This window comes from Chinchilla lanigera, unplaced genomic scaffold, assembly GCF_000276665.1.
Source record: "Chinchilla lanigera isolate Chin_1 unplaced genomic scaffold, ChiLan1.0 scaffold00123, whole genome shotgun sequence".
NCBI lineage: Eukaryota > Metazoa > Chordata > Mammalia > Rodentia > Chinchillidae > Chinchilla > Chinchilla lanigera.
This window is the reverse complement of record NW_004955524.1, coordinates 4,283,540-4,299,364: the sequence shown is the minus strand read 5'-3', so window position 1 is coordinate 4,299,364 and position 15,825 is coordinate 4,283,540. Positions and strand designations below refer to the sequence as shown.

Here is a 15,825-nt window from a genome sequence, read left to right as displayed (position 1 = left end):
AGCCTGAATCTTTGCATACACATCTAAGATGCTCATTTTGACTTTTATCTTCCTTCTCCTGCAGCTTCCTGCCTTAGTGTGTACTTTAGATCATGAAGCCTGCCTTCACCAAAGGGGCACCAGTGTGCGCAAGGATGGGGATGTGGTGATTGGGTGTCTTCTGTCTCTTTATTTCTGTATCTACTATTCTGGTACCTTGGGTATAAAGCCTATTAGAGAATTCTTTTTCATTCCGTAAGTGTCTCCTTCAGTTGTTTGTTTTCCTTCTGGACATCAGGATAGACAATGGCTGGGGTTTCATGGACTGATGCAGCAATGCTCTGCACAGGGCCACCCTGTTCTTCCCACCCGCATGTGCACAACCTGCCTCCCTAGAAGGCCTTCTTGTCCTCTTTTTACTTTTGACTGGGGGAGGAGAATATCCTTTGTGTTTGTTTGTGTTCCCAGCTCTTCGTTCTCATTCTTGGACCCTGGGAGGGACCCCACTCTCCACCGTATTCCATGGTCCATGCACTTCCTCCTATGTACATGCCACTGCATGGTGTTAAGTGATGTTCTCCATCTTGGTTGAACTCCTTGGATTGAATTGAACGCTAAGTGCCTATTGCTAAATCTTCTGTAATGAAATGAATTTACTCTATCTTTACAAAGTCCTTAAATTGAAGTGAATGCTAAGTGGCTATTGCCAAATATCCCCTAAGACAGTCAAGGATTTGCTGATATTCTTTCTCTAGCTAGGCATAATATTCCTTACATTCTTACAGATTGTCTTCTGATATTCTACTCTTTCTTCTTGGAGGAACTTCTTTCTCTAAACATTCAGTAACTATTTCGAGTAAACTTTAGGGTGCTCCACGACTCCTGAAGCTGCAAGATGGGCCCAGATTAACGGATGAATCATCTGTGAGAGTTTTCCCCAAGTGCAGTTCTTCCTCAGTTAGATGTGTGTACCTTTTCTCTACTCAGATACTATTTTATCTGGTCTGATGCAAACCATGATTAAATGATGAATTAGGGTCAGAGAATTTTAGCAAATGACTTGTGCTTTTGTGAGAAAAAGCAGATGTCATTGACACAGTGATTCACTGAGTCTTACAGAAGATGCTGACCCACAGTGTTCCTGTGGCAGCTGCACACATGAAGGGTTAAAATTAAATACAGAAAGAGCTTCCTTGGTCATAACACAGAGCTGCGGCCTTGTCCTAAAGACTGCACATTAGGATGCTTGGTGGAAAACCTGATGTGAGCAGAATCTCATTGTCAGCCTGGCCAGCTCCCAAGGAGATTCTTTCTCTCCTGTCTTGAAGATGCAGATGTTCGTTCCCTCAGGTACTTGGCCAGTTCTTGGGGGCCACAAACTGCTTGCTTCTGGTCCCTCACAACGTAGGGATGCTGCCACTTTTGTCTCAGCTGGTATTTCGGGGGCCTCACTGGTAGGAGGACTTTGGGATCACTTGCATAGAGAGGACACTCTGCCCAGACCCTTCCCAATCAGAACCCTGAAAACCATACGAAGGGACCACTCAGCACTGGAATTGGGATTTCAGGTGTGGAAGCTCTTCTGACCCGGTGATGTAACTTTTTCTGGGCTTTTTCTTTCTTCTGTAATCATGTATGTGTTAGTTACTAACACTTTATTAAACTTTGTTGTAAACTTGGTGATAGAAACTTGTTATTTGTGAATCCCAGCCGTACATTCACTCGCTGTAACTGTACTCTCTTTAAGGCTACACCCTATTTGGGAGCAGGGACAGCAGAGCAAAGAATTTGAGTCTTTTCCTGCTGTAGATGGGGTCTCTACCTATCTCATACTCTCTATAACACCCAGATGCTCAGTTTGATTTTTATTCCTAGACACTTTCCCCATGTTTACATAGCTTTTGTGACCGAGATTACTGTGCTGCTTATACTACCAGCAAAGTCCTGAGCTTGTGAATTTCCTCTGCTTAATCTTCTTGAGCAGCTGGTATTACAGGCATTTGTCATTATACCCTGAATGTATGTTTTTCTCCCATCATTTTTGAAAACGTGTGTTTTTACCAATGTGCTTAACATACAAACTTTGATTCTGGTTCCTGCTACTGAGCGTTTCCTGTTGGTGACAGATCAGAACTATTTTTGATTGTTTGAGAGAACACTGATCAAAATCTCCTAAACCCTGTGAGAGGACGAATTATTCATATCACTTATTGAAAATTATAAGAAGGATTTTATTTGATTGGGACATAACCCTCAGTATAGAATGCATTGAAATGTGGTTTGGGGAGGTGGATTCTGAATAGTGAATGGGCTCGTGTGTGTTTGGAGCTCACGAGGAGCATGGAGAGGGGACAGTGAGGGCATCTGGCTAAACCCCCCAAGAGGATTCTAACTGAAGACAGCCCGGTGTGATCAGACATCACCCGAGTATACTGGGGAATGCAAACATTATCAGGTATCAAGCATTATCAGATTTCCAGAACAGTTCATAGATTTAGGATCCGTTTCTATTCCTAGGAAGACAGAATGAGCTTCTTACCCTTTTATTGTCCTCTACTGTCCCCACATACGCTCAGAGAATCAGGTCGCTTTTGCAGTTCGCCCTGCTCTAGAGCCCTGCAATGTGAGTTCTGTCTGAGGCTGAAAAGAACACACTTGCATTTCTGAGTTTCCATACCCAGGCTGATGTCGCCACCAGGAACAAGAGTTTAGGGATCAGGAGAGAATTTTGATCTCTGCTCTAATGAGAAGGAAAAACGAGAGAACTTTTGGAAAATATGAATGTTTACACAGAAGCAAACTATATACTTCACATAAACCTTATCTTGGAGAATCTAATTTCAATATTATAAAATATCATATGGTTCAAATATGCAAATGAGGTAGCCATAATATCTATACTGTACCTTGATAATACCTTGGTTTTTCTGCACACAAATATAAAATACAGTCAAAGTAGCATTGCTCTGTCTCTGTTTTGCATGAATGTATTTTTGTGACATAACATAATATATACATAAATATATATATATATTCTTGCTTATTATTATGTGTGAAAAAAATTATATCATTTCAACCTATCATAATTCAATTATCACCCATTTTGTCAGGTTCCAAAATTTGTAATTAATTCCTCCTGTCATCTAAGGAGGGCAATAGATATGTGATACTTAGAGCAATGCTCCTGATTAAAGCTAAAGCATGTTGAAGGGTAAAATGGCTGTGTTCAAAGTTATATATTCTTTAATTTGTCTTATGCACATTGTCAAACTATATACTGCAACAAAATAATGGGCATTTACAAACAACCACTCAGAGAAGAAATATTTCCTTGACCTTTACATTGGACAACTGGATTAAGTTGAAGCTAAACAAATGACATCATGTTGATATATAGGCATATCCTTTATTAACATTTGCATTGGTTACATTTTATGCATTATCTTAAGAATATTTTATTTGATGACTTAACCTTCACCAATTTTTTGTCTGAGGAAAGGCTTCCTAATTTGTGAAAAAATGTTTTTCATGTTAAGAAAAGGAAAATATTTTTGACCAAGTGTTTTAAAAATGATTACTAAGATTGTGCTTGTTGTAAATATTTTTACATAAATCATGATTAAACAGAAATGCATATGAGCTTCTGGGTTGGACAAAAATACCATCATTTGCATTTTTTTCCTGTTTGCAATGCATCTCAATATACAATATTGAAAATACATTTTTCCTACATTTATTACTTTTACATTTTAAAATAGAATTTGTTTTGTGGTAATTTTGTATTCAATTCGTTTTTTGACAAATGGGTGTACTCAATTTCAGATTTCACAATAGTTTTCTTTTCACTATGAATGACATAATTTAATATTTGCTGAACTTCTAACCAAATCTTGTGATGAAAGGATAGATGATAATCAAATACATGTATAAATACATAGATAGATATGTAGGTACGTAGATAAAGGGAGATAGACATATTATTTTTATAATTCTACCTCATTGATGTATCCATATCTTTAGCTGCTTTTTTCTAAATAACATGCTGCTTTTATGTTCTGAAACAGTTTCAGTACTTTTATAGATTTTGCAAATTTCAGCACACTTGTGCAATATTTGTCATTGATACAAAAATTCTCTCTTTTAATTTTTTTGAGGGATGGCAACATGTATAGAATTTTTAAATATTAAATTTATGAAACATCATTTTTAGTGTTTTTACCTATTTAGTAGAATTTTAGGACTTTTTTATCTTTTTATTTTAAAATCTTTTTTTAAAATTTTAAAAGTAAAAGAATGAAAACATATTAAGAAATATACAACCATTTACAAAGTAGCACAAGAACAATACAAGCAACACAGAACTACATACAAGGCGACAGAGAATTAACAATGGTTGTTGTATCACATATTAAAAATGTCTTATTGTAAGTTTTGTTAAGGCTGTTGTTATACTATATTCGCTTTTCTCAAAGGACTTTCACTCACCAGTTTTATATTGGAAATCTCTTTTTTCTCGTTTACTTAGTTTTTGTTTGGAGCCTTTACCAGGAGTTCCTGTTAATTTCTAGGTGAATAATCTTATTCCAAGTAGGATATTCATGCTTGCTTGTTGCTTCCATCCTTTTCTTCTCTCCTAACTTGCTGAGTATTTATTCTATGGCTTAGAAACTCCAGAGAAATACTAAGTAGTTCTTATGCTGACAAGGATATACTGTTTTGACTACTTTTTCAATGAACATACTCTTGATGTAGTCTTGATTCATTAAGAATGTACTCTTGAGGAGCTGGGGATTTAGCTCAGCGGCAAAAGCACTTGCCTGGCAAGCGCAAGGTCATGAGTTCGGTTCCTGGTACCGGAGAAAAAAACAAAACAAAAAAGAATGTACTCTTGAGGGGCTGGGGATTTAGCTCAGCGGCAAAAGCGCCTGCCCGGCAAGCGCAAGGTTGTGAGTTCGGTTCCCGGTACCGGAGAAAAACAAAAAAACAAAACAAAACAAAAAAAAGAATGTACTCTTGATTCATTAAGAAGCTTACATTCATTAAGAATGTACTCTTGATTCATTAAGAAGCTTCACTCCACAGCGTTCGAAGGAGATTGCACTTTGTCAGTACTATGTTCAGAGCTCTTAGCAGCGATCTCTCAGGAGGGGAAGGGTGGGGCAACTGTCTGTGCCATGAGTGCCTGGATAGAGGGGGAACTTGCACTCCTGACCTTCACCACTTATCATGTAACTCACTGCTTTACTCCTTAAGCAAAATCTAAGTTTTGATTGAAAGAGTTTCAGTTTTATCTTTAACTTAATCTTTAGTTATCACATACAATTATATATATGCATGGATGCAATGTTTTGTGTGGCTACATATTTATATTACCTAATAGCTAAATCAAGTGGATTACTGTACCCATCACCCGCATCTTTATGCATATGCATGAGTGTGGAGAGCAATTCTGTTTGGAATACATTTAAATAATACTACTAAGGAACTATCTTGTTCCTAAAACAGAAATGGATGCTTGTTATTATTGAATACTATATGCACTTCAGTAAATACATTATTTTTCTCCTTGCAAACTGTGAGGATATTTAAAAGTATCACTTTTTCTATAGACATACACAGTGTCATTCTACACATAAATTTTATTCTGACTATACACACACACACACACACACACACACACACACAGCAGGGTCATGTTAACTGTATAATAAATATAACACAATGATAAAGCAACTCTTCCAGGAATCTTGTAAGGCCGCTAAGCTCTTCCGTGAGAAAATCAGCCCCATCATTCATTAAATTCTAATTACCATCTAAAATTCAATCTTCTATTATCTTTGTATCCATACTAGAGTTCTAATTATAGGAGTGTATGGAAAGAACATAAGCGTTCAGTCCACAAATGGTACTGGACTGCACTGGAAAGTAATCATTGATTGAATCTTTTCCCTAAGGACCTCTGTGCTTTCCCTGCAGGCTGACACCCAGCAACTACCAGAACTACCTGGCCTTCACTTTCGCCATAGAAGAGATCAACAGGAATCCTCATCTTTTACCCAACATTTCTCTGGGCTATGAGTTCCATACTTTCCTTTACAGTCATTGGAGGATACTAGAAAGTTCCTTCATTTTGCTCACAGGACAACACGAGATCCCTAATTACACGTGTGGGAGAGAAAGCAAGTGTGCAGCAGTAGTGACAGAGATGTCATGGGGCGCCTCAGCTCAGATTGGACCACTACTGGAACTCTACAAATTCCCACAGGTGAGGGTTGGTGGGACAAGAAATTGTAGAAGCACATCCGGGCAGCATCCACTACCAGGAGCATAAAGGGTTAAAAGTGAGCCTGAGATATGCATCTTTCAAAGAGTATAATGCAGCAGAGTCTCTGCACACAGAAAATTCATGGGTTATAGACAATTTGTTTTCCTTTTCTTTCCTTTTTTTTTTGGATTAAAAAGTAAAGAAAGAAATATGTTTCTGGGATGTTTCAGTACATTCATTCATTAAAAAAAAAATCTCCTATAGACATGCAATACTGGTCAACCAAAGACTCATTGACAGTTTCTTTCAGCATAGAAACAGCAGATAGAAGAACAACCATGTTATCTATCCTGTATATACATACATACAAAATTTCTCCTTTTTTTCCCTTCTCTATCTGTTTTCATGAGAAGCCACTTTGAAGATATCAATATGTAATACAACCACCATTGTTAATTCCCTACCACTTTGTTTGTAACTCTGTATTGTCTGTATTGTGCTTGTGATATGTTGTAAAATGTTGTACGTCTGTTAATGTTTCCCTCCTTTTATCCTTAAAATAAAAAAAAAAAAAATCTCCTGAGGGAGATGTTTAGAAGGGTGGAAAGAACACATGTCTCCTTCTTCAGCTTGTAGATGGTACTCAATACACTTTAGTTCTACTACGGTGCTTTCCATCAACACTTCAGGACATCACAAGTTTTCTTTTCCTTCAAGGTTACCTTTGACTCATTTGATCCTACACTGATTGACAGTGGCCAGTATCCTTCTCTCTATCAGGTGGCCCCAAAGGACACATATTTGGCCCTCGGCATGGTGTCCTTGATGCTTCATTTCCGCTGGACCTGGGTGGGCCTGCTCATCACAGAAGGCCAGAAGGGTCTTCAGTTTCTCTCAGATATAAGAGCTGAGATGGACAGGAACAGAGTCTGTGTAGCCTTTGTGAAAATGGTCTCAACTCTGGCTGTGTCATATTTCTCAGTCATGAAGAAACATGATATCCTGACTGCAGATACCTCTTCAGCCAATGTGGTGGTTATTTACTATGATACTGATAGTTTAAATGATATAAACTACAACATAGTGCAAAACTCAGTGACATGGAAAGTCTGGGTGACAAACTCACAATGGCATGCTGACCTGTCTGGGAGAGATTTCATACTTGACCCATTACATGGAATTATTATTCTTTCAAACCACCATGAAGAGATTTCAGGTTTCAAACATTTTGTCCAGGAAGCTACCCCTTTCAAATACCCAGAGGACACTTATCTTTTTATGTACTGGTCCAAGAATGTTGATTGCTCATTGTCTGAGTCTGACTGTGCCTTGAAGAACTGCACACCTAATGCCTCTGTGGCTTGGTTGCCTGCAAATCGTTTTGACACAACCATGAATGATAGGAGCTACAATATATACAACGCTGTGTACGCTGTGGCCCATGCCCTTCATGCGATGCTTTTGGAAGAAGTGCAAAGGCCAGTAATGAGAAATAGACAAGTGATGATGTTTTCCCCCTGGCAGGTAAAGTGTATTCTCTTGGATGGCATGCAGTGTTATAAAGGTGCCCCTCTCAAGTTATTCTATGTGTTTTACCCAGGAGTATCAGAACCATTTCTACAAAATACAAGACATTGTGTATCACACTTATTGTTAAGGAGATAATTCTTGAGCTGAGTTGAAATGATTATCAATCAAGGAGCCATGGCATTCAGGAGGTAGTACAAGGAGAGCTCATTGCTTCTGTCTACAGGATGTCAGCACCTTACCCATGTAAACATGTTCCATTATTTTCTTAAAGGACAAATGGAAAACCTACAGTCACTTGAAAAACTTATGTCATTAAGCCTGACAGTTCACATAATTAAATTTCGCTTAATTCTAGAAACTCTTCAAATATTGATGAACTCACTTTGCGGTAGATCCTATGGGAATAACCAGAACGACAGTGGAAGTTGTTGGTTTTAGAAGCTTTGATTCCACTGTTAATGTTTCCCCTAACACAACTGTACACTTTATTTAAATCAGTTTGCATAGAATATTCTTTCTGAAACTGACTGATATTATTTAACATGGTGAAATTTTAATCCTTAGACATTCATATGCTCCAATTCAATAGATACCAGTGTTAAAGTTGCTCTATGTAAGTGGTATTAATGACAGTTAGGAACTTCCCCCCAACCATATTTTCTGTCCTTGTCCTGGAGCCCTGTTCACATAGGACGATGTGTCTCTTTCAGCTGCATCATTTTCTGAAGAACATCCAATTTCACAATCCTGCTGGAGACCAAGTGAACTTGGATGACAGAAGGAAACTGGATTCAGAGTATGACATTCTCAATTTCTGGAATTTTCCAGAAGGCCTTAGACTGAAGGTTAAAGTAGGAACATTTTCTTCACGTGCTCCCCATGGCCAACAAATGACTTTATCTGAGGATATGATAGAGTGGGCCACAGGAACTGCAGAGGTATGTTGTAACTATCATAGCACACTCTCTTAACCAAAAGTGACCTAACACTGTCATCAGTTTTCTGCCCCTAATTTTGCTCATGTAAAGATAATAATTTGAAATTGAATAACTCAATTTTCATTTCTTATTTTAAAGAGAAAAACAATGAAATCAACATGACAGAATTACAAAACAAGATAATAGGAGATTAAGAATGGCTAATATAATTTGTATTTTTAGCTTCAAGTGGCTGCTCAGATTACAAGACATAGGCATGAAAAACTGATCAAACAATATAAGCACAAACTGTTCTTTTTTGTGAACTAATAGAAATTCTAGTACAATTATCTTAGCTATCTTGTGTATACATATGTGTATCTATATGTCTACATGTCTAGATCTATCTATATATTTATATACCTATATAGATATAGATATTTTTCCTTTCCTGTTTTTGTCATTTTCCCATCCCAGTTGTTCTTTGCTTTTGAGCAGTTTCTTCTCCTTTCACAGCATCTATTGTACATTTTAGATGTTACTTATTCTTGCAGTTTTTTACAATAGGGAGAAAAACAGGAATTACATCAGGTGAAAGGAGAAAGGACAGTAGGTAAAAGGGAAATAATGCAAGTTTCTCTTAGTTCATTAAAAAGAAAGGTTTGTGCTAATATCAATTGGAGAAACTTTTATGCCCATATTTTGTACCCTGAACAACTACTTTAAAGATAATGACATGTAATGTGTTGACCATTGTTATTCTCCTATCAGTTGTTATGAATTTTTGTTTTACCTTTTTTCCATCAAATAAAAAGGTACTTTATCCTTCTTTATAGCTGAGTAGTACTCCATTGTATAAAAATACCACTTCAGCTTTTATCTATTCCGCAGTTGATGTGCATTTGGGTAGTTTGCAAGATTTAGCTATCACAAGTTCTGCTGCTCTAAGCATGGGTGCACATATATCACTGTGTATGATGTTTTTAATTCTTCTGGGAAAATACCCACAAAGAGAATGCCTGAATCAAATAGGACCTCCAATCCTAGTTTCTTGAGGTATCTCCACACTGATTTCCACAGTGGTTTCACCAGTCTACACTCCCACCAGCAGTGGAGAACGGGTCCTTTTTCCCCACAGCAGACCTAGCATTTATTACTGGTTGATTTTTTGATGATAGCCATCATCTTTGGAGTGAGATGGAATCTCAGTGTAGTTTTAATTTGCATTTCTTGAATAACTAATGATGTCGAACATTTTTTCATATATTTATTTTCCATTTGTATTTATTTTTGGGGGGGGTGGTTTTGGTGTTTCTCCGGTACCAGGAATTGAACTCTTGACCTTGCACTTGCCAGGCAGGCGCGGTGCCACTGAGCTAAATCCTTATCCCCTGCCATTTGTATTTCTTCTTCTGAGACATGTATATTCATCTCTAATACCCATTTTTGGATTGGATCTTTGAATCTGGGGGCTCTGATTTTTTTCAATTCTAAATATGATCCATATGGAAGTCCTTTCTCAAAGGGACAGTAGGTTAAAATTTTTTCCACTCTGCGGGTTGTCTTTTCTCTCTGTTGGTGATTTCTTTAGATGGGAAAATCTTTTAAATATTTGAGGTCCCAGTTGTTGATTCTTTGAAGTACTTCCCATGCAGTTTGGGGTTTGTTCATGGACTCTCTGCCTACCCATATATCTTGAGCATTTGTACCTAATTTCTTTTCTAGTAGATTTAGTGTTTCTCTTTTACTGTTAGGATCTCTAATCCATTTTCATTTCGGTTTAGTGCCTGATAATAAATATGTGTGTACTTTTAGTCTTCATCATGTGGAGAGCCAGTTTTTCCAGTACCTTTTATTAAAGAGGCTATCTTTTTTCCAGGGAACAGGTTTGGACCCTTTATCAAAGATAAGGTGGCTGAGTGTGTTTGTAGTGGTGTCTGTGTTTTCTAATCTGCTCCACTGATCCTCAGGTCTGTTTTTTTTGTTGTTTTTTGTTTTTATTTATTTATTATTTATTTTTGCTTTTTGTTTTTCTTTGCTATACCCTGATGCTCTTATCATAGTGGCTTTGTGGTACACTTTTAAGTCAGTGGTTGTGAGGCCTCCTGACTTGCCTTTGTTGTCCACGATTTCTTTTGCAATTCTAGATCTTTTCTGTTTCCAAATGAATTTTACAAAGGTGTTCTAGGATCACTGAGGTATGCTAATAATATTCTGACAGGCATTACATTAAATCTGTATAACAGGTTTCGGAGCATCATCATTTTCACTGTGTTGGTTGTTTGTACTCATGAGCCAGGGATCTCTTTCCATTTTCTCATATCATCTTTCACCTTTATTTTCAGAGTAGTATAACTTCCAATGTCTAGATTTCTTCACTGCTTTGTTAGATTGATTCCTATGTACTTGGGGAGATGCTATTGTTAAGGGTGTATTTTCCCAGATTTCTCCCTTAGAGAGTTTGTTATTCATGTACAGGAAGGCTACTGATTTTTTTTTTTTTTTTTTTTTGGTCTGGTACCGGGAACCGAACTCACGACCTTGCGCTTGCCAGGCAGGCGCTGTGCCACTGAGCTAAATCCCCAGTGCCCAAGGCTACTGATTTTTGAATGTTGAATTTGTATCCAGATATGCTACTGAATATGGTTATTAAAACTAGAAGTCTTCTGGTGTAGTTTTGTGGGTTGATACATAGAGTATCATGTCATCTGTGAGTAATGATAATTTTACTTCTTCCTTTCCTTATTCCTTTTACTTCCTCCTCTTATCTAATTGTTTTGGCTAATGTTTCCAGAGCTCATGTTGAGCAGGAGTAGAGATAGTGGACATCCTTGTGTTGTTCCTGGATTTACAGTGAACATTTTCAGTTTTCATCCATTATGATGTTGGCTGTTTTTTGTTATAAATGTCTTTTATCAGATTAAGGTAAAGACCATCTATTCCAATTTTCTATAGGTTTTTTTTAACATGAATGAGTGTTGTACTTTATCAAAACTTTTTCTCCATCTATGGAGATGATCATGTGATTTTTGTCTTTGAAACTGTTGACAAGGTGTGCAACATTTATTGATTTATATATGTTGAAACATGTCTGCATTCTTGGAATGAACCCAACATGGTCATGGTGTATACTATTAATGATTCACTGCTGTTTGTGTGCTAGTATTTCACTGAGGATTTTTTCATCTATGATCATTTGGGAGATGGCCCATAGTTCTTTTTTGGTTGGGTCTTTCTGTGGTTTTGTTATCAAGGTAATACTTGCCTCCAGGAATGAGTTAAGAAGAATTGCTTCCCTTTAATTTTGTTGAGGGTTGGAAGAGTATTGGCATTAAATGATCTATAGATTTCTTGTAGAATTCAGCAGAGAATCCAGCAGGACCTGGGCTTTTGTTTTATGCTACATTTTTATTTATGTTTTCAATTTCATTAACTGATATTGGGTTATTCCAAATATGTACATCTTCTTGACTCAGCTTTGGTAATTCATACATTTCTAAGAATCTGTCCATTTCTTCTGTGTTTTCTCTCCTATGCAAGGAAAGATTTTCTGTGTGGGTATTGATGAGCTTGTGGATTTCCCCAGGATCTGCAGTGATTTCACTCTTTTCATCCCTCATTTCACTCATTTGAGATTTTTCTTTCTTTTTGGATAATGTTGGCTAGGGACGTTCAATTTTGTTTATTCTTTCCGAAAACCGACTCTTCAGTTCATTAATTCTTTGCATTGATTTCTTCATCTTCATTATGTTAATTTCTGCTCTGATTTTTATGATTTCCTCCTTATACAGGCTTTAGGTTTGACTTGCTCATCTTTTTCTAGAAGCTTGAGGTGCATCCCTAGGTTGTTTAGTTGTGCTTGTTCTGTTTTGCTGATGTGAGAACTCACTGCTATAAATTTCCCTCTTAGCACTGCTTTCATCGTGTCCCACAGGTTCTAGTATGTTGTATTTGCATTTTGGTTTGACTGTACATATTGAATTTCTTCTTTAATTTCATCTGTGACCCATTGGTTGTGCCTGAGAATGTTATTGAATTTCCATCTGTGTATGGATTTTTTATGGTTTCTTTTGCCATTAATTTCCAATTTCATTTCCCTATGTTCAGATGATTTCCAATCCTTTGTATTTTCTTAAGCATGTTGTATGGCGTAGCATGTATGGTCTGTTTTAGAGAACATCACATGCACAACTCATAAAAATGTGTATTCTAATAATGTTCATTGGAACATTTTGTAAACATCTACTATGTGCTGTTCAAAGCTTTGCTTTAGTTCTATTATTTCTTTGCTCTTTTGTCTAGTTGACCGATCCATTTGTGACAGTGGTATATTAAGGTCCCCCATTACAATGATGTTATTGCTTATTTGATATTTCAAGCCTATTAATATTGGCTTCATATAGTTGGGTGCTTCCATATTTGGTGCACACATATTTATGATTGTTATATCTTCTCTGTGAAGTTTTCCCCTAATGAGTCATGCCCTTCTTTATCTTTTTTGATCATTCTTGGTTTGAAATTCACATTTCTCAAACAGTATAGCTAACCTTGCTTTGTTTTCTGGGTTCATATTGCATGGAGTATATATTTTTTACCATCTTTTGACTTTCCATCTATGAGTCTCTTTTTCAGTTAAATGTGTTTCATGTACACAGTATATTGTTGAATGCTGTTTCTTGATCCATTCTGCCAATCTAGTTTTGCTGAAGGGTGAATTGAGGCCATTAACATTGATGGTTATAACAGATGTGTACTGGCTTCTCCTTGTTACGTTAGTTTCCTATTGGTTCTCTGCTTTCCCTCTGTTTAATTGCTTTCCCTACCTGATGATTTCTTTCTGTTGTTGTTCTTGGAATTGTGGTCATTTTTATCTCTATCTAGAATATCTTTCAGCACTCTTTGTAGGGTTTGGTTGGTGGTCATGAATTTGTTCAGTTGTTCTTTAGCTTGAAATTATCTTATTCCTCCATTACTTTTGAAATATAGCTTTGCGGGCTACATCAATCTGGGTTAGAAGTTGTTTTCTTTTGGAACTTGTTATGTCTCTCTCCAAGATTTTCTTGACTTGAGGGTTTGTGTTGAGAAGTCAACCTTGATTCTAATGGGCTTTCTTTTATACGTGATTAGTTTCTTTTCTCTAACAGATTTTAATATTCCATTTTTTTGCTTAATTTCTAGGGTCTTTATTATATGTCTGGCTGTAGATTTATTTTGGTCATAGGTGTTTGGAGTTTTCTATACTTTACCTATTCTGTTCCCATGCATAGGAATTTTCTGCCATTATTTCTGCAAGTCATCCATTTATACCATTCATTTTGATTCCAACTTTTTCATTCACACCAATCAATCTTATATTGTTTTAGTTTGAGTTGTTTTGCAGCTGTTGAATTGTCATTTCTTGGTCCTTTGTTATTTTTAAGAAATCTTTCCTTTAATAATCTTCAGCCAAGGTTGTGTCATCAAGGTCTAAAAGTCTATCTTCAGTTTTCTCCACTGATTTTGCCACCTTTCAGTGGAGCTTTTAATTTCCTAGATATCTTTTGGAGTCTATTTCATGTATCCTATTTCTACCTATATTATCCATTCAAAGTTTCCATCATTATCTCATGTTCCTTTATTGTTTTATCTATGTCTTCTGCACATATTCTGAGCACATCCATCATTATGGCTGTCATTTTACCTGAGAGCTTATTTCTGATCTGATTTCTTCTATAGCCTCATGAAGTTGTTTCTGTACTTTAACTGCTATCATTTCTGAAATTTCAGGTGTGTTCCTTCTAAATTTTTCTATGTCCAGGCCATCTGCCCATGTTCTGTGTAGGCTGAAGTCCTCAGATTGCATTTTGATTCTTCATCTTATCATTTTATATTTCAGAAATATTTTTCATTTTTTCTTCTGTGGTAATCATTGTAGTTTTTGTAGCAGGTAGTTCTACCTCTATTATTAAGTCCTCTAAAAGAAAGTCTGTTCTTCAAGGTTTTCTTTCATGTGTAGGAGTTTCTTCGTTTGTGTCTGTCCCAAGATTCTACCTTCCCAATTGATTAAGAGTGTGATATTTGTATTTCTTTGGCTCAATCCCCAGTCCTTTGTTATAGGCCTTTGGTGAGGTTACTACCCCAGAGATTCCCAGTACTATTACAGAAGGGAGAACAACTGATTACAACACAGATGACACACTAGCTAAAGAAGTACAATTAGCAGTAAGAATGATATCAAGCTCAATTCAGAAACTGACAAACAGTGGAAACTATTGATTTTGTATTTAGATAAGAGAAGCAAAGTTTATAGTTATATAACAGAGCAAGTCATCAATTAGGAGTTTGTCTAGGTGTTTCCCCTTGGTAGTGTGGTTTTTCCCTGTGTTGGCAAAATTTAGAGAGTAAAGTGTGTAAACAGATAACTGGAAAGGAAGTTCAAGCAAGGCTGGAGGAGGCAGGATGATCACACAAGGTTTGGGAAACTAGAGAAGGAGTAGAAAAGAAAGAATGGTCTAAAAGAAAACAAAATTAGTCATTCACTGTTCCTTTCAATAAACCATTTTTCTTTCTGACCAGGTTTGCATGCTTATATGTGGTAATCTGAACAACTAACTTGAAGACAACAATACACAATATAACAATCATTGGCGAATTCCTAAAACCTTTTCTAGTGAAACTCTCTATCACTTCTAATGCTTTCTTTGTTTCTATTTTGTATTCTCTTTAATGGATTTCTCAATCTTGCATTCTTATATCTGGAATCTGAACAATTTTATTGAAGATAACAATATATAATATAACATCCACTGTTAATTCCTATGCTTTTGTTCTGAAACCCATATCATTTTTATTGTTTTTGCTTTGTTTCATTTTTGCCTATGTTGTTGGTATTTTGCTATTGCTCTTTTTTATTAGTCTCCTTAAACAAAAATAAGAAAGAATGAAGGAGTATTTGAGGGATTCTTTGAACTTGGTCTCTGGTTTGGATGATGTAATTAATTTTCTGTGGCTGGAGTTCTCCCCAGCCATTTAGAAAAGAGATTAATAAAAGGAAGAAAGAAGAAGAAAGAAGAAGAAGAAAGAAAGAAAGAAAGAAGAAGAAGAAGAAGAAGAAGAAGAAGAAGAAGAAGAAGAAGAAGAAGAAGAAGAAGAAGA

At 36.5% G+C, this 15,825-nt stretch overlaps 1 protein-coding gene across 1 annotated transcript in view; it reads left to right on the top strand.

Moving 5' to 3' along the window:
* Positions 1–15,825, top strand: part of LOC106147163 (vomeronasal type-2 receptor 116-like) — a 47,319-nt gene that overhangs the window by 19,623 nt on the left and 11,871 nt on the right. Inside the window, exons 3-6 of the mRNA XM_013507205.1 lie at positions 65–234; positions 5,956–6,244; positions 6,962–7,768; positions 8,485–8,712. Coding sequence (XP_013362659.1) covers positions 65–234; positions 5,956–6,244; positions 6,962–7,768; positions 8,485–8,712 — 1,494 coding nt within the window. The remainder of the gene's footprint in view (positions 1–64; positions 235–5,955; positions 6,245–6,961; positions 7,769–8,484; positions 8,713–15,825) is intronic.